Source organism: Mauremys reevesii, linkage group 15 (genome assembly GCF_016161935.1).
Source record: "Mauremys reevesii isolate NIE-2019 linkage group 15, ASM1616193v1, whole genome shotgun sequence".
Taxonomy (NCBI): Eukaryota; Metazoa; Chordata; order Testudines; family Geoemydidae; genus Mauremys; species Mauremys reevesii.
In genome coordinates, this window is record NC_052637.1 from 43,768,043 (window position 1) to 43,790,492 (window position 22,450).

Genomic DNA, 22,450 nt, shown 5'->3' on the forward strand with positions numbered 1-22,450 from the left:
CTCTGTTCAGAGCTCACTGAGCAGGTGAGTGACTCCCCGTCCTTCTGCCTGTCAGGTGCGTGGGGATGAATGGTGGGAGGGATCGCAGAGGAACCATAGATCAGTGCCGCTGCAGCACCAGAGCCAGCAAGCAGCAAAACAGGGGAACCTAATGGGCCCTGAATGAAATAATACTTGGGATGACAAGCACTGCGACAGCCCTAATTAATAACCAATATGAATGCGGCTGTCAGGGGACGGGCTGGCTGGACGCCAGCCCTGGAGACCTGCCGAGGTGAGGCCGCTCCCCAACCTGTTCTCTGCACGCTCCTGTGCTTCCCCCTGCTCCGTGCATCCCAGCTCGCTCTCTGCCCCTCAGCTTGCCCTGCCCTTGCCACGTCCCTGGCAGAGAATTCATCCTGCGCTCCAGTGCCCTTCAGGGACCGGAAGGTTCCTCCCCTCAGGGGCTCTGGGTGTAGCACTGCCAGGGCCCAGACCCTGCTCTGAGCCATGCCGGCAGGATCATCCCCGCTGAACAAGATGCTCTGGCCCAACATGGAAAGTCCCTGGAGAGCCACGCCTGGAGCCTATCGTGGGCTGAGATGGCAGCTGTGGTGAGGAGCAGCCTGAGCGATGGCTTGGCCCAGCAGGTGCTGGGGAGTGATGCTGGGATGGGGAAAGGAAAGCAGGTTGCTGGTGAAGCCCTGCCACCACCCTAGGGCCACAGAACTGCTGCTGATTCGGGGCACGGGGCCTCCGGCTGGTCCAAACATCAGCAAGGACCTGGTAAACAAGGTAGGAAGGGGCCAGCTGCCTGGGCTTCGTCCTCAGGGGCCCAGGGCATGTCGGGGCCAGCAGGGCTGTAGGGTTTGCTGAGCCTGCTCCCCTTCCTGTGTGCAGAGGCTGTGATGTGTGAGTTGCTTGTCCCGTGGGGAAGGTGACTGAAGGCTTCTCGGGTCGGTATCTTCAGGGCACTTGCCTGGCAATCTGGCCAGGCCTACACCCCCTCATTGGCTGGTTTAGCAGCTACCAGTTACTCGGATCACATCTGGAGCAGTGACCTACAAGCCCTGGCCTTGGACTGTGGCAGTTTTCTCTGCATGTTACTTAGGAGGAAGGTGAGGAAACCCTGCTGGGATCTGATTTACTCTTGAATCTGGTGATGGCAAAGGACTTTGTGATTCTCTTGGTTTTGTCCTGAAAACCATGGGGCTCTTGGCTAGCTCTTTGTGTTGGAAGGTATTCAGCAGTGCAATTAACTCACTGGCCGTCCTGCTGCCCAGCAGTGCAGGGGCACAAGTAAGGGCCAGGTCTGGATTTTCAGTCCTAACTAACTACATGGCCATTGCTGCTTTTGACGGACACGCTAGTTGGTATTTGGTACATGACTAGATCCGAAATGTGGGTCCGTACCATCCGAGTCAGGTTTGTGGGAGGATCTGGCATCAGCTGAGTGTGGTAACTGGCTGCCTAATCCCAAACTGAAAGTCTCCGCAGGCTAGTCCCAGCCCTCCGTGGCAGGGAATTCTTAGAGCAAAGTGCCTGTAAGCGCTGCAGTCCCTCACTCCACTCCCCGCTCTGCTTCCTGCTTCGGGAGCCTGCTTCCCTGAAATGGCGAGCAGAATCTTCCGTGTTCGGAGGTGGCACTTTGTCCTAGGCCCACAGGGAATAGTCCACCCTTCACAGAGCCATCTCTCCCCAAGCATGGCATGTACCCTGTGTATGCAGCACTGCAGTGCCAGCAGCTCTCAGCAGCCAGGGAGCAGAGGCTTTGCCAAGGACACCTCTGAAGATGCACCGGAGGGTCACAGTGTAGCCTGGAGCTTGGTGTTAGGGCTGTTGTTGGCAGGTTCCAAGGTGCCTTGGTGCTGCCAGCCTGAAGCTCAGGCCACTCTGGCAAGCGTCTGGCTGCATCCCTAGGAAGCTACGAGTGGCTGAGTCAGCGGAGGAAGAAGCCCTAAGCATTTGAATGACTTGCAGATCTTCAGTCAGACTGGATTTGCATATCATTACCCACAATGCCCTGGGTTATAGGTCCCAACTTCGTCCATTAACGATTCAGTTGCCAGTGCAAGGTCCCAGTAATGGGGAAGCCTCAGCTAAAGTTTCCCCTGCCCGCCCACCTGCCTCCCACTGGTCTAGACAGTCTTTGGTCCTGCCATGAGGGCAGGGGACTGGACTCGATGACCTCTCGAGGTCCCTTCCAGTCCTAGAATCTATGAATCCCCTCCCCAACATCTTGTCTGCATCGTAAATGGGTCACACCCACAATGAAGGCGCTTGTGTCTGCAGTCCAAGCCAGGCACACAGCAGGAGAGAGACTACCTGGATGGGGTGCTAAAGCTGTCCCCTGCTTGCTGGCTAAAGGCTTTGCAGCCGTTTGTCTGTCAGCACGGGGTTATTGACCCGGGGGCGGACAGAGCAATGTGTGTGCAGAGGGCAGGGGAGCGGATGTTGGACCATGACTGAGAGGCCCTGGGCGAAGCTGGGCCTTGGGTTCTGGGTGCACTATCACAGCTGGGCAAGTCGTTTTGTTGTCCAGGAATCAATACTAAGAGTGGCCGGGAGCCCAGAGCCCCCTTCCCATCTCAGGTCCCACTCTACAAGGAACCTGCTGGGTCCCATGGCTGGGAGCTGGGACAGACGGGCTGGACAGGCAGGTGTGTTACCTTACAGCCACCGAGCATGGGATGGGGTCTGGGGAGCACCCCTCACCTGGGCAGCCCTGAGTGAGGAGCACAGCACAGCGCCTGCTGCGAAGGGCTCTTTCCACTCCAACGGGGACTGATGATAAGCTCCCTAGGGGTGTGCTCCTTTCTCCCCAGCCCGACGCCCCCTCCCCCCCAGCGCCTGCATTCCGGCCCCTGCTCCGCCACTGCACTGAACTCCTCATTTGGATAATAGAGCAGACCCCCCAGGCAGGGTACAGACTCGGTGGCTGCTGCATTTATTTATGCTTCCCAATACATCTGCAGCTAGGCAGGCACCACAGGACCCCCACCCCATCCTAGGGCCCAGGACGAGCCCAGGCAGGGAGAGCTGTGGAGCCCTGCCCCAGTGCAGTCTGCCCAGGAGGACCCCAGCTCAGCTGGCCCCAGGCACGCCCTGGGTGCAGGGAGGGCTGCTAAGGGGATGAGCTTCAGCAGAGCCCCCTGCACTGGGAAGATTCCCCCCCAGGTAGAGGATTCCCCAGTGGGACACACCCACCCTCCAAGAGCAGCACGGGAAGCACACCCCCAGGGCCGGCACTTATCACCTCCATTTCCCTCTCCCTGGGGCCAGCCTGGGGCCCCCTGCCTCCCACTCTCAGCATGCCTTCTCCCACCCCCTCCTCCAGCCTCTAGCCCTTCGTGGTCAGTCACTGCGTCTGTCAGGCTGGCCCCACAGGACAGGGAATTCCCCCTGCCTGCCCCAGGAAGGAGGGTAAATTGGGTAAGTTAAAGCAAAGGGGCTAATCAGTTCTTTGATATCTGCCTTGCGTGCCAAGATGCCCTTTGACATCTCTCCCCTTCCTCCCCTCCCTGCTCCGCTCCATCGCACTGGCTCTCCTCTTCTCCACCCTTTTCTCCCCACCCCCGGGTGCCTGACTCACCGGGTGGCAGTGTGGTTGCTAATCATGGGTAATGATGCTCTGCAATCCTCTTTGGAGCGGCTGGGCTTTCTCCCTTGCTCCCAAGTTGAAGCCTGCCCTAGTTTCTCTCTCCGGAATGTGCAGACTGACTTCTCTGAGGATCCCTGCTCAGGAGGAGCCAGGGGGTGCTGACCTTCACCAGATTCAGAGTTGCACCAAAGCTTGTGGGTCACCACGCTCCCCCTATTCAGTGGCCCCTGGTGAGTCTGAGGCCAGTTCCTGGTGCTGCCCCACTGCTGGCTCAGGAAAGCAGGGGCCAGGGGGCTGACGGAGCAAGTGAGACGCTGTGCAGAGCAGCGCTCTCTAGATGCAGCGATAGGTCTGCAAGCCATTTCAAGGCCTCTTCTGTGACACTGGGTATTGTCCAGTTCCCCTGAATCCATTCCGCTGTGTTCGGTGCCTTGGCTGTTCTCACCGCTCACATGAAGGGGAGTCTTTGAGTTTCCACTTGTGCATCAAGTAGCTGTATCTTCCCTGGCTTGTTTGGATGCGGTTTGGTGTGGCCCAAAGTGCACGTGGCAGGTCAGCGTGTTGGCTGGGCTCTGTCCATCAGGCCTGAGGCACACGGACTGGCTCAGGCTACCTCTGTCCTGGCAATAGTGGGCAGCCATCCATCAGGCACCTTTGCCAGCCTGAGATCAGGATGGCTCTTCCACTCAGACATTTCTACAGCCAGGGCAGGAGCCAGCCACTGCCCTGTGGGGAGCTCACCCCAAGGGACAGGACTGGATGAACCCCAGCTCTGACCCTCTCTGCCCATTCCTATGGTCCTGTCAATAGAGTTACAAGCCCTGTCTCCAGTGGGGTCCCCTCCCCCTGCCCTGCTTTGGCCTGTGGACAGTATGGCCTCACCACCGCTCCGGGCTCTTCTCAGGCTGGGAGTGGGGCTGGACAGTCAGCAGCTTTTTTCTCTCTCTCTCTGCAGGGTAATCAGGACGCCACGGCTCCTCCTGAAGCAATGGCTCAGCCCTACCCCCCTGCCCAGTATCCTCCGCCTCCCCAGAATGGAATCCCTGCGGAGTACGCCCCCCCGCCCCCCCACCCCACACAGGACTACTCGGGGCAGAGCACGGTACCGGAGCACCCCATAACCCTCTACACCCCAGCACAGAGCCACGCCGAGCAGCCGGGCGCTGACGCCAGCACGCAGTCCATAGCGGGGACGCAGCCGGTATCGGTAAGAGCCCCTGTGGAGCCCCGGGTGGGCAGCAGGGCCTTTCAGGTGAGAGGAGCAGTGATGGGCCACCAAGGGACTCAGGGGCCTTTGGCCACAGGCTGGAGCTTGGGGCAGTGCAGTCAGTGTCTCTTGGGGGAGAGGGGGAGACGGTAGCTAGTGCTCTGAGAACGTGTGTATGAAACAGGGTGAGTCACCTGCCTGGCAGCGGGGGCTGTGGGGCATGGCCGAGTTGTCAGGAAGGTGGGGTGGGCGAGGCCCGGGCTGGAGTAACAGCCTTGCCCACCAGGAGGCAGGTGGGTCACGCAGCCCCTGCCCTCCCATTCCCAGCTTTAGCCTGAGCCCCTGCCCGGAGCTGAGCAACATGTGGCTACAAAGGAAGAGCCACAGGCTGAGCCTCAAGCTCCAGCACCCCTGGTGGCTGCTGTGCCCACAGCGCGGGCAGCGGCAGTTTGCGGTTGCCAGTTCCTCTCCCAGTTTACGGGCTCCCCTGTCATTTCTAATCACTTGTAATCTACCTGCTTGGCTACTTTCCAATCAGATAGCGTCAATTCGCTGGTTGTAATGCAGCTCCCGGCGAGCGAGCGAGCGAGCGAGCGGAAACTGCTGAGCTATCACTTCCCAGCCCGCACCATGGAGCACAGCTGGGCCCGCTCCCTTGCACAGCTCTGCCTTCCCTCCACACGCGGCACGCTCGTCCACGCTCACTGCACAGGCGTGCTCGTCCACACGCGGCGCGCTCGTCCACGCTCACTACACAGGCGTGCTCGTCCACACGCGGCACGCTCGTCCACGCTCACTGCACAGGCGTGCTCGTCCACACGCTCACTGCACAGGCACGCTCGGCCACACGCAGCACGCTCGTCCACGCTCACTGCACAGGCACGCTCGTCCACGCTCACTGCACAGGCACGCTCGTCCACACGCGGCACGTTCGTCCACGCTCACTGCACAGGCGTGCTCGTCCACACGCGGCACGCTCGTCCACGCTCACTGCACAGGCACGCTCGTCCACGCTCACTGCACAGGCACGCTCGTCCACACGCGGCACGTTCGTCCACGCTCACTGCACAGGCGTGCTCGTCCACACGCGGCACGCTCGTCCACACGCGGCACGCTCGTCCACGCTCACTGCACAGGCGCGCTCGTCCACACGCTCACTGCACAGGCACGCTCGGCCACACGCGGCACGCTCGGCCACGCTCACTGCACAGGCACGCTCGTCCACACGCGGCGCGCTCGTCCACGCTCACTGCACAGGCGTGTTCGTCCACACGCGGCGCGCTCGTCCACGCTCACTGCACAGGCGTGTTCGTCCACACGCGGCACGCTCGTCCACGCTCACTGCACAGGCACGCTCGGCCACACGCGGCGCGCTCGTCCACGCTCACTGCACAGGCGTGCTCGTCCACACGCTCACTGCACAGGCGTGTTCGTCCACACGCGGCACGCTCGTCCACGCTCACTGCACAGGCGTGTTAGTCCACACGCGGCACGCTCGTCCACGCTCACTGCACAGGCGTGCTCGTCCACACGCGGCACGCTCGTCCACGCTCACTGCACAGGCGTGCTCGTCCACACGCGGCACGCTCGTCCACGCTCACTGCACAGGCACGCTCGTCCACACGCGGCACGCTCGTCCACACGCGGCACGCTCGTCCACGCTCACTACACAGGCGTGCTCGTCCACACGCGGCACGCTCGTCCACGCTCACTGCACAGGCGTGCTCGTCCACGCTCACTACACAGGCGCACTCGTCCACGCTCACTGCACAGGCGCGCTCGTCCACACGCTCACTGCACAGGCACGCTCGTCCACGCTCACTGCACAGGCGTGCTCGTCCACACGCGGCACGCTCGTCCACGCTCACTACACAGGCGTGCTCGTCCACACGCGGCACGCTCGTCCACGCTCACTGCACAGGCGTGCTCGTCCACGCTCACTACACAGGCGCGCTCGTCCACGCTCACTACACAGGCGCGCTCGTCCACACGCTCACTGCACAGGCACGCTCGTCCACGCTCACTGCACAGGCGCGCTCGTCCACGCTCACTGCACAGGCGTGCTCGTCCACACGCGGCACGCTCGTCCACGCTCACTGCACAGGCGTGCTCGTCCACACGCGGCACACTCGTCCACACGCGGCACGCTCGTCCACGCTCACTGCACAGGCGTGCTCGTCCACACGCGGCACGCTCGTCCACGCTCACTGCACAGGCGCGCTCGTCCACGCTCACTGCACAGGCGTGCTCGTCCACACGCGGCGTGCTCGTCCACACGCGGCACGCACGTCCATGCTCACTGCACAGGCGTGTTCGTCCACACGCGGCATGCTCGTCCACACGCGGCACGCTCGTCCACGCTCACTGCACAGGCGTGTTCGTCCACACGCGGCACGCTCGTCCACGCTCACTGCACAGGCACGCTCGTCCACACGCGGCGCGCTTGTCCACACACACTGCACAGGCACGCTCATCCATGCATGCTGCGCATGCACACCCTTGTCCACACTCACTGCACAGGCAAGTTCGTCCATGCTCACGCTGCACACACACATGCTCGTCCACACTCACTGCACAGGCATGCTCATCCACACGCAGCACGCTCATCCACACACACTGCACAGGCATGCTCATCCATGCACACTGCGCATGCACACGCTCATCCACACTCCCTGCACAGGCACGCTCATCCATGCTCACGCTGTGCACACACGCTCATCCACATGCACTGCATGCACACACACACACATCCATGTGCACACTGCACATGCATGCTACATATGCAAACGCTCATCCACACACACACTGCATACGCACACACTTCTCCACACTCACATTGCACACACACTCATTTCAACTTATGCACACACACACTCATCTGCATTCTGCACATATGTATGCACACTTATCCATGCTGCATGTGTGCACACTCTTGCACACACACTGCACATACACACGCATCCCCACTCACCTTGCACATGCTCTCCCACACATACACATAACTCTCTTGCACATACACATGCACACACTTGCACACCCTCCCTTAATTCAGTCTATAGGAGCTGTGTTGGTGACAAGCTGGACGTGCTACCAATGGGGCCCGGGGGGCTGTGGGAGAGGGCCATGCACTGTCAGGGCTTTGATCCCTGGGTCCATTTGCCGTAGTGCCAGTGCTGACCCTCTGGCAGGCCGCTCTGCAGTGCCAGGCCAGCTCTTCTCCCTGGGGTCAGGCACAGCTTCGCCCTGCACTTTTCACAAGATGTCTCCACCCCCGCAGTAGGAGGAGCTTGCTCACCCGCTCTCCCTCGCACGCCCTGTCTGGGGATCAGACACTGCAGCAGGAAGAGCCTGGCTTAGACCATAATGCCAGGTAGGGGTTAGTGATGCTGCGTGGGGCCCCTCGGGGGCAGTGGCCGTTGGCGGCGTGTCCCCTTCCCAGCACCAGTGCTGCAGTGGGCTGATGGTTGTGGGGTCCTGTTTCCAGCAGACAGATGAAGCTGCGCAGACAGAGAGCCAACAGCTCCATTCCTCAGAAAACACAGACAAGCAGCAGCCCAAGAGGTTACACGTCTCCAACATCCCCTTCCGGTTCCGGGATCCAGACCTGCGGCAAATGTTCGGGGTGCGTATGGCCAGCATGTGCACCAGCCCCGTCGTCCCCGGTGGGCCCAGGAAGAGGCAGCCCAGGGGACTTGCCATTGCAAACATAGAACTAATGGATCCTCACAGTGCCCAAGTACTCGCCTTCTCTGGCCTCTTGTCCGTATGCCAGGCTCTGCCCCTTGCCCCATGGCACATCCCAGGGTGCTACCTCCAGGCAGACTGACTGGGAGCCTCTCATTCCAGCCCGGCCGGTTACCGGGGCCCCCGGGCTCCGGAGCTCCGGCCCGGCAGGTTAGCGGGGCCCCCGGGCTCCGGAGCTCCGGCCCGGCCGGTTAGCGGGGGCTCTGGAGCCCCGGCCCGGCCGGTTAGCGGGGCCCCGAGCTCTGGAGCCCGGCCCGGCGGTTAGCGGGCCCCAGGCTCCGGAGCCCTGGCCCGGCCGGTTAGCGGGGCCCCCGGGCTCCGGAGCCCGGCCGGTTAGCGGGCCCCGGGCTCCGGAGCTCGGCCCGGCAGGTTAGCGGGGCCCCGGGCTCCGGAGCCCGGCCCGGCAGGTTAGCGGGGCCCGGGCTCTGGAGCCCGGCCCGGCAGGTTAGCGGGGCCCCGGGCTCTGGAGCTCGGCCCGGCAGGTTAGCGGGGCCCCGGGCTCCGGAGCTCCGGCCCGGCCGGTTAGCGGGGCCCCCGGGCTCCGGAGCCCCGGCCCGGCAGGTTAGCGGGGCCCCCGGGCTCCGGAGCTCCGGCCCGGCAGGTTAGCGGGGCCCCCGGGCTCCGGAGCTCTAGCCCGGCAGGTTAGCGGGGCCCCCGGGCTCCGGAGCTCCGGCCCGGCCGGTTAGCGGGGCCCCCAGGCTCTCCTCGAAGGGTTGCACAGAGCCTCCTGCTGCTTGGGGCTTCGCTCAGCCTGTGTGAACATGGCCAGCGCTGTGCAGGCTGGGACCCTGGCTGCTCTGCTGGTGGGAGCTTTGCAGCAGGCCTGCTCCCTGCATGCCTGGGGGATGAGGCAGGCCCCTCTGCAGATCCTGGGCGCTGTTCTCACCCCTCTGCTCTCTCTGATTGCAGCAATTCGGGAAGATCCTCGACGTGGAGATTATTTTCAATGAGCGGGGCTCCAAGGTGGGTGCTGCCCGAGGCCGGCGTCATTACAGCAGCCCCGGGAGCAGGCCAGGCTGACATGTGACATGTGCGTTTCTCCTGGCAAAGGCTCCACTCAGGGAGGGGCTCAGGGGCTCGTCTTCCCTGCTCTTCCTGACTCGCTCCTGTCCTGCCCCAGCTGTCTGTGTGCTGCTGCTTCTTTCTCTTGCTCCTTCCCCCTCTGCGGCCAGGGGCCCTGCCCCACACTCCAGTCCCCCTGCCTCTCGCCTGCACTCAGGTGCCTCCCTGCTGGCAACGGCTCAGGCACAGCGATGGGGACAAAGGGCACTGGCCTAATGCCAGCCCCTTACCAGAGGGGAGCAGCCACTGTTCACCCTCATCTGAGCAGAAGGGATTTCACTGAGGGGTGGGTCGGTCCCCCCGTCCCACGCCGAGGCGGGGGTCAGTCCCCCCGTCCCACGGAGAGGGGGGTGGCTCGGTCCCCCCGTCCCACGCCAAGGCGGGTGGCTTGGTCCCCCCATCCCACGCCGAGGTGGGTGGCTCGGTCCCCCCGTCCCATTCCGAGGCGGGTGGCTCGGTCCCCCCGTCCCACGGAGAGGGGGGTGGCTCGGTCCCCCCATCCCACGCCGAGGCGGGTGGCTCGGTTCCCACGCCGAGGGGGGTGTCTCGGTCCCCCCCGTCCCACTCCGAGGCGGGTGGCTCGGTCCCCCCGTCCCACGCCGAGGCGGGTATCTCGGTCCCCCCGTCCCACGCCGAGGCGGGTATCTCGGTCCCCCCGTCCCATGCCGAGGGGGGTGGCTCGGTTCCCACGCCGAGGTGGGTGGCTCGGTCCCCCCGTCCCATGCCGAGGGGGGTGTCTCGGTCCCCCGTCCCACGCCGAGGGGGGTATCTCGGTCCCCCCGTCCCACGCCGAGGGGGGTGTCTCGGTCCCCCTGTCCCACACTAGGACAGGACAGCCCATGTGCCTGTGCGTGTGGGTGTTTCTGTTGGATCTTCCTTGCCTCTCTGTTCCCCTCTCCCCATGTCCTGGGGTGACTTGGGGGCGCTCTCCATGCAGGACCTGGCCCTGAAGCACACTGCCTGAGCCTCCTGTGCCAGCTCTCCTGATTCACCTGCTCTCTCTGTCCCCGTTCCCCTTCTCTCTCGCTCTCGCTCTCCCCCTCCCCCCTTTCTCCTCTGCTCACAGGGTTTTGGGTTTGTAACTTTTGAAACTAGCACAGATGCCGACCGGGCACGAGAGAAGCTGAATGGCACAATCGTAGAGGGACGGAAAATTGAGGTGCTCAGATAAGTGTGACTGCCATTGCCTGCTCTGTGTCGTCCATGCGGGTGCCAGGGCCTCCTCTGCCCCCACGCTGCTCGCCCTGCACACGCCCTGCCCAGGGACTGCGGGGGTCCAGTCACGTCGCATGCCTTGTGCGGTCACCCCTGCTTTCACCTCTCCTGCTCCTTTGAGCCCGCCAGAGAGAGGGATCCTGGCATCTGGCACAGAAGGAAATCCAGGCCCTGCCCAGGGACCATGGAGAGGTTCAGCAGGGGAGTGGGCTTTGCTGGCTTCCTCCCCCTCTGTGCCTGCTCAGCCCAGCATTAACTGCTGCCTAGCCACTGGCCATGCCGGAGTCTGGCCCAGAGCGGAGTCCCCATCATGCATGTTCTCCTTGTGGTGCTGATGGTGGAATGTTTGCGGAGTGCCAGTGCATGTCCCTGGCCAGGGTGCATTGCATTGGGGCTAGGAGGAGAGCTTACTGCCTGAAGCAAATGGCACGGGAGCAGGAGGGCAGGTGAGGGCTGGACCCCAGGGAGCTCTGGGGGCAGTTAGAGGGAGTGCTGAAGGCCAGCAGCTCTGGGGAGCACAGCTCCACCTTGAGAAGTTCACCAGTGAACTGAGCGTGAGGGTCAGTCTGGGCTCCCTTTCATGCTCCCCTCCCAGGGATTGTTGGTCAGCACCAAAGAGCAGCTAGTCAGCTGCATTAGCTCTGGGGGCTGCAGGACAGTGCAGAGGGACGCGGGCAGTGCAGGGGAGGCAGGGGGTAGGTCTGAGATAGCAGAGATGCCACAGGTCAGCAGTGAGGAGTCAACACTACAAAAGTGGCAGAGTGGGAGATGCTGTGGGGGAAAACTGAACAGCATCAGCAGAGCTGGGGGGGAGCCCAGGACGGGTGTAACTGGGGATCTGCAGCTGGGGATGGAGGGGCACTGACAGCTGGGGGGAGCCGGGACGGGTGTAACTGGGGCTCTGCGGGTGGGGACTGAGGGGCACTGACAGCTGGGGGGAGCCGGGACGGGTGTAACTGGGGATCTGCAGCTGGGGATGGAGGGGCACTGACAGCTGGGGGGAGCCGGGACGGGTGTACGTGGGGTTGTGCAGCGGGGGATGGTGGGGCACTGACCGGGGGGGGGCGCCGGGACGGGTGTAACTGGGGCTCTGCGGGTGGGGACTGAGGGGCACTGACAGCTGGGGGGAGCCGGGACGGGTGTAACTGGGGCTCTGCGGATGGGGACGGAGGGGCACTGACAGCTGGGGGGAGCCGGGACGGGTGTAACTGGGGCTCTGCGGGTGGGGACGGAGGGGCACTGACAGCTGGGGGGAGCCGGGACGGGTGTAACTGGGGATCTGCGGGTGGGGACGGAGGGGCACTGACAGCTGGGGGGTGAATGCGCACAGTCTGCTACTGCATTTTGCCTGGCTCTGACAGAGACTGTTAGACCCTCCCATTGATGGGCACCAAAGCTGTCCCCCACCCCTCTCCAGTGCAGACCTGCCCTTCCCAAGGCCCCGCGGGGTGGTGTAAAACAGGAGGCTTCCTCCTCTCCACACGTGCGGTTCAGCAGTCCCTCCGGCTGTGCCCAGCACAGGCCTCTCCTCCCTCTGCCTCATGCCCACGTCCCTGTGCAGCCCCAAGGCTGAAATGCCAGTTTCACTGTGAGGAGCTTGCAGCAGGCCAAGGCAGCCAGCTCAGCACACAGCAGCCGGGCTCGGCTCTGGACGTGGGTCCGAAGGGAGCCGTCTGCTAGCCGCAGTGTAAGCTCTCGAGGCCTCAGTGCTAAGCACAGCACAGCGTGATGCCCAGCACTGCTCAGGATCAGGTATCAGTTACCTCAGGGGCTGCAGGATCAGCAGCAGAACTGGAGTAGCAGGGGTGCTGCAGCATAGGTTCATGGGAGCCCTGGGCTGGAACAGCAGATGGAGGAGCTGTGGGTCTGGATCATGGTGCAGCGGGAGCCCAGGGGGAGTCAGAATTGTGGGGCAGGGTAGAGCTGTGTGCAGGTCCCAGGCAGTGTGGCAGTGCTACGGGGCTCCAGCCCTGCCTCCCCCCACACGGCCTGGCCCCGGTGATCATGTCACCGGCATTGCCCCCAGCCCCAGGCCGGAAGAACTCCACATAAACGCAGCTGAGCAGGTCCCTGGGGCTGCAGCGGCTCTGGATGCAGACAGTGATCTGTCCTGTACCCTCTCTTCTGCAGGTGAATAACGCCACAGCCCGAGTCATGACCAACAAAAAGGCTGCAAATCCCTACATCAATGGTAAGGGCCGGAGGGTGTGGGGCAGCAGGGGTAGGTTCAGCAAGGGGGGCCTGGGAGCACGAGAATTGGGAGCATGCTTTGGGGCTTTTATTCTCCCTGCTCCTAGGGCCTGAGGCTGCCCTGGATTCCCTGCGGGTTAGACGGCCCCTCTGGAATTCCTGGCAATGAGCAGAGCCAGGCTCCGCTGAGTCCCATCAGCATCTCTGCCCAGAGGACCCCTGTAGGGAGGGTGTTAGCCCCAGGGCAACGGGCTGCACTCAGCTCCATGGTAGGAGTGGGCAGTGGGACCCTGGCCTCGGGGGGGTAAAAGGCTCCTCCCCCTGCTCTCCTGAGACATTTGCTACCTTATGCCCAGCTCCCCCTCCCCCTTGCAGTAGGGGTCCCCTGCCATGGGCGCAGAGTTTGCACTGGGAAACGTGGAGGGTGTGTGCCAGCAGCTGGGAGGCAGCCGGTCCCACAGGCCTCCTGCAGCCGTGCAACACTGGCCGTGCAGAGCTGCTGCTGCCTGTTGGTGAAGAGGCTGCCACTGGCTGTCCCCCCATGGAGGGGGGGGGCTCTCTGGATTCCCCCGGCGGGGCTCACTGGCTCACTGTTTGTGTGGCAGGCTGGAAGCTGAACCCGGTGGTGGGAGCTGTCTACAGTCCTGAATTCTATGCAGGTAAAGTCGATCAGGCCCGGCCCTTTGGCAGAAGTGCTGCTTCGGGTCCCACGTGGCTCTGATTCCCTTGGGCCTGCTCCTCATGCCAGCCTCTCTCTCAAGCGGGGATTACAACTGCAGTTAGCGCCAGCCCGGCCCTAACCCTGATGCTGGGCAGTGCCCATGTGCCTTGCGGTGACAGGGCTCATAAACCCACCTGCCTCACGGGCTCTCCCAGTGGTAGTGCCCCATGGCAGCAGGCAGCACCCATCCCTTCCAGCAGTGCCACATGCCAGTGCTGAGGACTGTTCCCTTTGCACAGCTGTTGGCATGTTGTGGCTCTCCCAGCATTTTGAGGGGCTGTTTGAACAATTACCCCACCAGAGGCAGGAAGCAGAATCCCTGCCTGCAGCCTGTCCCTTCCATGCCTGCCTCTAGCCCTGAGAGAGGCCAGGGCTCCTGGCACTACCTTCCCCAGAGGGCCCCCCAGCACGCGGCCGCAGCGAGGGGCAGGGGTGACCCTGCGTATGTGATCCTGTGCAGGAGCTTGCGATGGCTCCCTGCTTCCCTTTGCTGGAACTGGGGGTGCGCTGGCCGTGACTGGGTGGTGGCTGTGCAAGCAGAGAAAGCCCAGGCTCCTAGCTGCTGGGCCTGTGCTGGCACAGGAGTCCCGACTTGCTGCTGAGGTGGGTGAGCGCCGCGCAGGACGGGGCCTTCCATCTCCCTCGGGCCGCCCCGTGGGTATGCAGTAGCCAGAGAGCTGCTCTGGGATGCTCATGTCTCTCGCTCTTGCCTTCAGTAACAGGGTTCCCGTACCCAGCCACGGGGACAGCCGTGGCATACCGAGGGGCGCACCTACGGGGCCGGGGGCGTGCTGTCTACAACACGTTCCGCGCCGCACCCCCACCTCCACCTATCCCCACCTATGGCGCGTGAGTATCCCAGGGAGCCAGCGGGGCAGGCAGCAGCTTTCCCCCTTTCTTGGGAAATGGACTTGCAGGAGAGGAGCTGCTTTTCCCAGCATGCATGTGGCTCAGCTGAGACCTGGGAGTCTGTAGGCCTGTTGTCCCTGCATGGCTTGGGAGGCCCAACACCCTCCCATGGAGCTGGGGTCTCTGCACCCCATATGTGCAGCCTGGGGTGGGAGAAGCAGACCCAGCCTGCGGGGTACGGCTCAGAGGTGGCACCGTTCAGAGTCGAGCTCTTTGAAGGCTCCTTGACTCCTTCCATCTCTTGGTGCCTCCTGAGGAGGGAGGGTTTATCCCTAGGAATAGCCCCTCCCCCCGCCTCGGTTGCATGCCCCAGGTACTGGGTAGTCACAGGAGAGGACTTTGTCCAGGTGTCTGGCGCAGCTCACAGCTGTGAGTGGCAGCCTGAGGACAGACACCCCAAGCTGGAGGTGTTTTCTGTCACTAGATTTCACCAAGCCAGTAACAAACGTGAGTTCCTGGATCCCCGTGGAGTCACAGACAGCCCCTTAGATTCTCCTATCCACCCTGCCACCAAGAGAAACTGGACTTGGTAAGAAATGGTCACCTACACCACAAATCGCCCCACATTCAGGTTGCTTCCAGTCCCAAGGGACCGGTCACTTAGCCCAAATCAGTTGGGGTCTAAACACTAAATACATTCTTAAAAGACTAATACCTACTTTGAGCAAAGCTAACATCCAGGTGACCTGACCTGGTCTGGTCTCCAGCAACAAGGTTGTCAGTTCTTTGCTAATGCCTGCAACTTGGGCAAGAGCTGGCATCTGCCCTGCCAGCGTCACAGACTCCAGGTTTCTAAAACTAAACTGGCTCTACATTAAGAGAGCTATGTGCAGACATGCTGTAACTGCAGCAAGCATTCCAGCCATGTGCACACAGACTGACTTCCTGTGCCTACTCCACACTCTTCCCTCCTGCAGCCTGTGCTCCTCCCTCCAAGTTCCATGCAGACTCTATACCCTCTCTCTCTGGTTGGGTATCAAACCTCTGATGCCATGGGCTTCTGCATACTTTCACCTGGGAAAGCACAGAGCAGCCCCCAGAGAAAGTGGCTGCAACCTCATTTCCTCAAAAGCACTTGTTCCTCCTCAGGCTTTATGGGGTGTCACTCTCCTCCCCCAGCTTCTCCCTGCTTTCAGCCCTATTGGCACCTGAGCATCCACACTGGCAGGTGCGGGTCTAATTGCAGGTACACCCAGGCCAGCCTGGAGCAACCCAGACTGATCTCAGCGTGGCTAGGACCAGACTGCCTCCAGGAACTCCAGAGTGTCGTCAGACACCCAACTGCGAGCCAGGCTGGGGAGACGGGTCTGGCCCACAAGGAAACAAATAGCCTGGCCACTCCCCACCCACAGGGCGCTGGCAGCTTCCAGGCTTGCCCTCTGACGCACAGCCTCTCTCTTTGGACTGTTTGCAGGGTCGTTTATCAGGATGGATTCTATGGCGCTGAAATTTACGTAAGTGCTGCCCGCCCCTCCTGGACGTTATGTTTCACGTTTCCTTGCTGATGCCAAAGGAAGCAGAGGCCGGTTGGATTGAATCCCACCCCAAGGGTGGGGCTGAGAAGACATAGGGATGGCCCTGGGGCCTGCACTCTGCCCCTGCTGGTAGCAGCTGGGAGTACACCAGCTGGGCATTCCCCGCCGCTTGGCACTGAATGAAGCTGTGGTTCTGATGGTGGTTTTCATTTCTCTCCATTTTCATGCATTCTGCAAAATGAGGAACTTTACAGATAATGTGCAGAATGTTATAGACTGTCACGAGCCACGATCCAGCTGAGAACTGTGATCTCGTTACTCTAGACAATTCATGCCAAACAAGCTGGTGTTGCCAAAGTTAAATTTCCATTAGAATGTTTCCGGAGTGAGAAGAGATGGGGGGATAAAAGAGGTGCCTGCATGGAGGCCGGGCTTCTAGGAGCAGTGCAGGGGGCGGGGGCTGCAGTAAGAGCAATGCAGGGGGCAGGGGATGCAGGGGGCAGGAGCAGTAGGGGGCAGGGGCTGCAGTAGGAGCAGTGCAGGGGGCAGGGAATGCAGGGGGCAAGAGCAGTGCAGGGGGCGGGGGCTGCAGTAGGAGCAGTGCAGGGGGCAGGGGATGCAGAGGGCAGGAGCAGTGCAGGGGGCAGGAGCAGTGCAGGGGGCAGGGGATGCAGGGGGCAGGAGCAGTGCAGGGGCGGGGGCTGCAGTAGGAGCAGTGCAGGGGGCAGGGGATGCAGGGGGCAGGAGCAGGGCAGGGGATGCAGGGGGCAGGAGCAGTGCAGGGGGCAGGGGCTGCAGTGTGCATGGGGCAGGGGCTGCAGGGAGTGGGGGCTGCAGTAGGAGCAGTGCAGGTGAAGAAGGCACAGTGCTGACTGCTGTGCCCTGAGCAAGGGCCCTCGCCAGGTAAGCGCTGTGCTGGATTCGTGCTCTCGGACAGCATCGGCGCAGTGCATCACACCAGCATTTAACCTCCATATTTAAAAGCCATTGGCCCTGGCTTAGGCTGCAGCTGAAGGATTTCTCTAACGTGACACCTCATTACAGCGATCAGGGAAGTGACATTGAATTGTTTCCGGTTAACGTGTTTGCAAGCCCCCTGGGAATGCTAATGGGCCTGGCATTTGCCTCATGGTGCAGACACCCGGCTCCTAGCAGGGTCCCACAGCTCCCACCACTCAGCAGCTGCTGGGCACAGCTGAGGGGAGCTCTTTGTAGGGTGCCCAGCTGTGCAGGCTCCCTCCTCAGGGGTCTGCTGGGAGGTTGGGCTCCTTTCCAAGAGAGCTGCTCTACCTGGCCTGCCCGGAGACTCCCTGCCTGACGACAGGTCTCTTCTTGCTGGCACAGGGGGGTTATGCAGCCTACAGATACGCCCAGCCAGCGGCGGCGGCAGCATACAGCGACAGGTAAGGCACTCCTCTGCCAGCCTTGCTCCAGCCAGAGGCACCTGTGGCCTGGCTCCCCACCAGCCCATTGAGCTCATGTCAGCAGCTTTCATGCCTCCCTGGAGAGAGAGGCCTGGGGACTCGTCACCTCTGCTCCCAGAGAGGGCACACGGCGAGGGACATGCTCAGAACTGATCTCATTGCAGCCAGCACCCCCTCCACGTCCAGCCAGCGGCTCCTGCTCACCCGTTTTCCTGCACCTGTTACCCACCTCCAGTGCCACGGCCCCCTCAGCTAGGAGCTGGGCATCCGCCAGGTGCCTATGGCGGCCCCGAGGCAGCACTCCAGCTGGTCCGCCCTCACTGCCCACGGCGTTTCCCCAGGAGGGTGCAGAGCTGGCCTAGGGACGGGCCACAGCCCCCTTCTGCCCTGCCTGCCGCCAGGGCCAAGGGCATTCTCCAGCTGGGTCTCCATGTGCACGACACCAGCCACCATACTAGGGACGGCTGGTGAAACGCCAGGGGCGGGGAGTGACTCACCGACAGACCAAGGATCAGCCCTAGAGGCCGCCCCCTGCAGCGTGGAGCACCTGCCTTCTGCTCCTGCATGGCTGGCAGAAGCATCAGAAAAATGCAGCACTCCTGCAGCCAAATCCCTGGGCCCAGAGAACCCCCTCCCCATGGGATAGGCCCCTCATATGGCCCAGAGAAGGGCCAGCCTCCCCCAGCCCCCTGGGCACAGCCTCCACATGGGGTTCAGCAGGGGAGATACCTGAATGGGTGGGAGGGGGGACCTCTGGTTTCTAATGCCCGCTGTGTTTGCTCCTAGCTACGGCAGAGTGTACGCAGCCGCAGACCCATACCACCACACCATCGGCCCTGCCGCCACGTACAGCATCGGCACCATGGTAAGAGCCGCCCCGACACTGGCTGCAGCTGGGGGAGGGGGCACCACACCCTGTGGGACGGCTTGACTGGAATGAGTTTGCATGGGGGGCGGGGGGCAGCAGGCCGTCCCTGCCATGGTCTGACTGTCGGGGAGCAGCAGGGGAGCAGTTCACTGGTGGGAAAGCCCAGGAGAAACTTGACTCCGCCTGCCCCCCCCACAGCCTGCCCCCCCCACTCAAGGGAGCCCCCAACACACACAGACCCATTACACACACCCCCTCCCCCCAAGCCTGCGGGAGCCCCTTTCAGTAACTCAGTAACTCCTTTCTACCTACGCTATATGGGGGGGTCTGTGGCCCCCCTCTAGCCCTGGTGCCCACCGCACGTTCACATCCAGCATGCAGAGAGCCGACCTGCCAGGGAGCGTGTGCACACGTGTGTCTGTGCAGCCTGGCACCCGCCTGGCACCCGCCTGGCTCCCTGGCGCGACACACTGTCCCACACAGCGCGGTTCAGGGCGGTTTAGCTAGCTTTGCAACCAGCATCAAAGATGAAAAGTCCCCTTTGTGGGCAGGGTCTCCAAGCCAACCAGGCGTTTTCTTCCTTTTTTTAACCCTCTCTAATCCCTGGCCAAGGCCTGAGCTGCCATGTGTCAGGGAGGGTCCTGCCAGTGCCCCTCTGCACACCCAAAGCGTGGGGCTCGGCTGGGCAGGAGTGTGGAGCTCAGGCAGCCTCCGGGCGAGAGCTGGGCGTGCAGCCGCACCGTGGGCAGAGTGGGAGCAGCACTGCCGCAGTCCTGGGCGGGAAGCTAGGAGGAGAATGCAGGAAGTGCCCCCCGCTCCGTGGAGCAGAGGGGAGGGAAGCCAGGCAGCACTTGGAGCAGGGGCCTGACGAACCAGGCAGCAGTGGGCTCAGGAGGGATTGGCGGCCCTGGGGCTGCCTGCCCTGCTCCAGGAGTATGGGAGGCTGCCGGGTTGAGAGGAAACCTCTCTCCCACTCAGCCCTTCCCACGCGAGCCAGGAGCCCTGCATGCTGGCGCCCAAAGAGCGCATTGTCCCACGTGGAGCTGATGGGAACGGCCAGAGCCCAGGCCATGCTGGGAGCAGCGTGCGCAGCTCCTGGGACCCCTCAGCGCCTCCACCCCACCTGTCCTCCTGGGACAGGACGATGTGATGTCATTAAAAAAGGGAAGAAAATGGGCCTTGCCTCTCTCTCGAATACTGATTGGCTTTTCTTTCATCTTTGATGTTGCAGGCTAGTCTATACCGAGGAGGGTACAGCCGCTTCACTCCCTACTAGCAAGACACCCAGCCCCTCACAACACTAACACTGACTGCTCACTAGAAACCAAACAAACCAAACTAAGCCAAGGCAGAGCCTCCCGGAAGAACACGGTGCCCCTGCCAGGGGCCAGGGCTCCGCCTGGCACCTAGAACCATAGGTCTTTACCTCAAGCTGCTCTCATCCCACGGCTCTTTGCTCACCCACCTGTCTGGCTGAACTGACTGTGTTGCAAAGCAGGCAGCCTGGCCACTGCCCTGCTGCAGGGCTAGGGCGCGTCCTGCTCTCCCTAGACGTACAACCAGCAGCAAACCACGGGAGAGAGCCCAGGCTAAGCCCCCTCCTCTGCCCCCGCTGCCAGGAACTCGTGAAGTCCAAAGGCCAGGGCGTTCCAGGAGAGCGCAGAGCCGCGCCTGGCTTGGCACAGTCCTCCATTCCCTGGGCCTCTTCACTGCCCCAGCTCCCTCCAGCATCTCTGCGGCAGGCAAGCCTGCTCCTGCTAGGCTGGGCTTGTTCTTCTCGTGCAGGTGCCTGACCACAGCCGGGGCCCCTGGGCAGGGCACTGCTCACCCAAGGGAAAGGAGTGGAGGGTTTGTCCCTTAGGATAATGGGCTGGGAACCCCGCCCGTCTCAGGAGCTGTGGGCAAGGCGGAGGGTGCAGGGTATAGCACTAGCAGGGACAGCTGAGAGTGGGGGGCAATGAGCGTGGCCCCACCCCTAGACTACGCTGGGGAGTAGCACCTGCCATCCCTCTGCACAGCCTCTGGCCAAGTCTTGGAACCCCCCATGTGCGCCTGGCTCTGGGGAGCAGCAGCCCCTCTAGCTCAGGTGCACATCATCGTCATAACATCTGGGGGAGGGGTGGCCTGTGTTTCAGGCCAGGGGATGCCCTAGTGCCAGAGGCCAGCTGGGGTTAGCTTTTTGTCCCGGGCCCAGCCACACCCACCCCCTTCAGTCACTACGGGGGAGAGAGAGACTGGAGTCAAGGGCCAGACTGCTCTGTGGGCCCGGCTCGGGAGAGAAGAGCCTTTGGGTGCAGGCCCAGCGGGGGGGGGAGCTCATCCATCTGCCCGGGCATTTCTGGGGGGACAACAGCCCCCGCTACACAATCCTGGAGCAGCTTTGGAAGGAACCCCACCCCACCTCCCCCTGGTGTTTGCTGAGCTGCCCCTGGCACTGGCAGTCCATGCACGGGGCACAGGGGACGCTGTGTGGCTGAGCTGCCCCCGGCGCTGGCAGTCCATGCGCACGGGACAGGGGACGCTGTGTGGCTGAGCTGCCCCCGGCGCTGGCAGTCCATGCACGGGGGACGGGGGACGCTGCGTGGCTGAGCTGCCCCCGGCGCTGGCAGTCCATGCGCACGGGACAGGGGACGCTGTGCAGGGGACAGGGGACGCTGCGCGGCTGAGCTGGGCCCGGCGCTGGCAGTCCATGCACGGGGGACAGGGGACGCTGCGCGGCTGAGCTGCCCCCGGCGCTGGCAGTCCATGCACGGGGGACAGGGGATGCTGCGTGGCTGAGCTGCCCCCGGCGCTGGCAGTCCACGCGTGGGGGACGGGGGACGCTGCGTGGCTGAGCTGGCACTGGCACTGGCAGTCCATGCGCACGGGACGGGGGACGCTGCGCGGCTGAGCTGCCCCCGGCGCTGGCAGTCCACGCGCGGGGGACGGGGGACGCACGGCTGAGCTGCCCCCGGCGCTGGCAGTCCATGCACGGGGGACAGGGGACGCACGGCTGAGCTGCCCCCGGCGCTGGCAGTCCACGCGTGGGGGACGGGGGACGCTGCGTGGCTGAGCTGGGCCCAGGGTTGGGGGCTGGAGTCCAGCGTCCCTGCCTGCCTGCACCCCGTGGGCCCTGCTCTCTGCTCCCAGGTGGCTCCAGTGAAAGTTCTGCCTCTGTTTGTGTTATAGTGACACCACAGCTGTTTCCTTCTGGGACCAGGAAAGGCAAAACAAATTAAAAACAAAGCAACAAAACAAAGAGGCAACCAACCAACCGAGTCCCATACTGTCCACACACATGCACCGAGCAAGCAGGTCCAGCAGGAGGCGCTGCACCCGCCTGAGTCACGGAGAGTACACCCCGACCGGACAGCGCCACGGCCAGCTGGGCAGAGAGCCGCCCCTCTCCAACTCCACCCCTGCCCCGGCCAGCAGCCATGTTGGGAGACTTGGGGCCCCCCTTCCCCCCCCAGCCTGCTGGCGCTTCCAGCCCAGGGCAGGGAGGGCGAGAGCGAGCAGTGCGGAGTGCTGGGACGGCCTCGGAGCGAGGACTCTGCCAGCCCAAGGCACCCGGCCTGGGCACCGCGTCTTCCTTTCTGCCCTCCCACGCCTGTGCTGTGGGTGCCAGGGCCCTGGGCAGAGCACCACAGCAGCCCGCCTCCTCCCGCAGCTTGGGGGGACTTGGCCTCAGGGTAGGATTCTTGCTTTTCGTTTTCAGAGCTCCAATGCTTTTGCGCTTGCTGGCCACTGGTGTGTTGAGTGTGTGAGGCCTCGGCTCTCTGAGCGGAGGTGGGATGGTTGATGCAGCAGCAGTTTTGCCAGGGCTGCTGGGTGTTGCAGGGGAAGAGCGGCTGTTTAAGAGGGATGTTAGCTATGTGGAGGTTGTCGCTCCCTTGCATTTTCATCACCCCAGTGCCCTGAGCTCCTAGCTTCCCCCAGCCCCATGGGGCTAAAGCCAAGCGGGAGCTGCTTCCTGCTCCACACCTACCCAGGGCAGACGGAGTCGGGAAGGGGCTGCAGCTGTCGGCCACAACATGGTGCACCAGGGATCATATCAGCCCCTGCCCCCCAGCATG

The 22,450-nt window shown here is 63.0% G+C and overlaps 1 protein-coding gene across 27 annotated transcripts in view; it reads left to right on the forward strand.

The window, feature by feature from the left end:
• The window catches only part of RBFOX3 (RNA binding fox-1 homolog 3), a 346,512-nt gene extending 324,312 nt beyond the window's left edge, over positions 1-22,200 (forward strand). For 21 of the 27 annotated variants that reach the window (XM_039500494.1, XM_039500519.1, XM_039500503.1 and 18 more), the window contains 11 exons: positions 4,536-4,832; positions 8,272-8,409; positions 9,441-9,494; positions 10,660-10,752; positions 12,939-12,999; positions 13,604-13,657; positions 14,436-14,568; positions 16,043-16,082; positions 17,448-17,506; positions 18,314-18,392; positions 19,627-22,200. In XM_039500494.1, coding sequence (XP_039356428.1) covers positions 4,536-4,832; positions 8,272-8,409; positions 9,441-9,494; positions 10,660-10,752; positions 12,939-12,999; positions 13,604-13,657; positions 14,436-14,568; positions 16,043-16,082; positions 17,448-17,506; positions 18,314-18,392; positions 19,627-19,671 — 1,053 coding nt within the window. In that variant the 3' untranslated portion in view covers positions 19,672-22,200. The remainder of the gene's footprint in view (positions 1-4,535; positions 4,833-8,271; positions 8,410-9,440; positions 9,495-10,659; positions 10,753-12,938; positions 13,000-13,603; positions 13,658-14,435; positions 14,569-16,042; positions 16,083-17,447; positions 17,507-18,313; positions 18,393-19,626) is intronic. The other 6 variants (XM_039500496.1, XM_039500495.1, XM_039500498.1 and 3 more) reach the window with 6 other exon arrangements.
• The last annotated feature ends 250 nt before the right edge of the window (positions 22,201-22,450 follow it).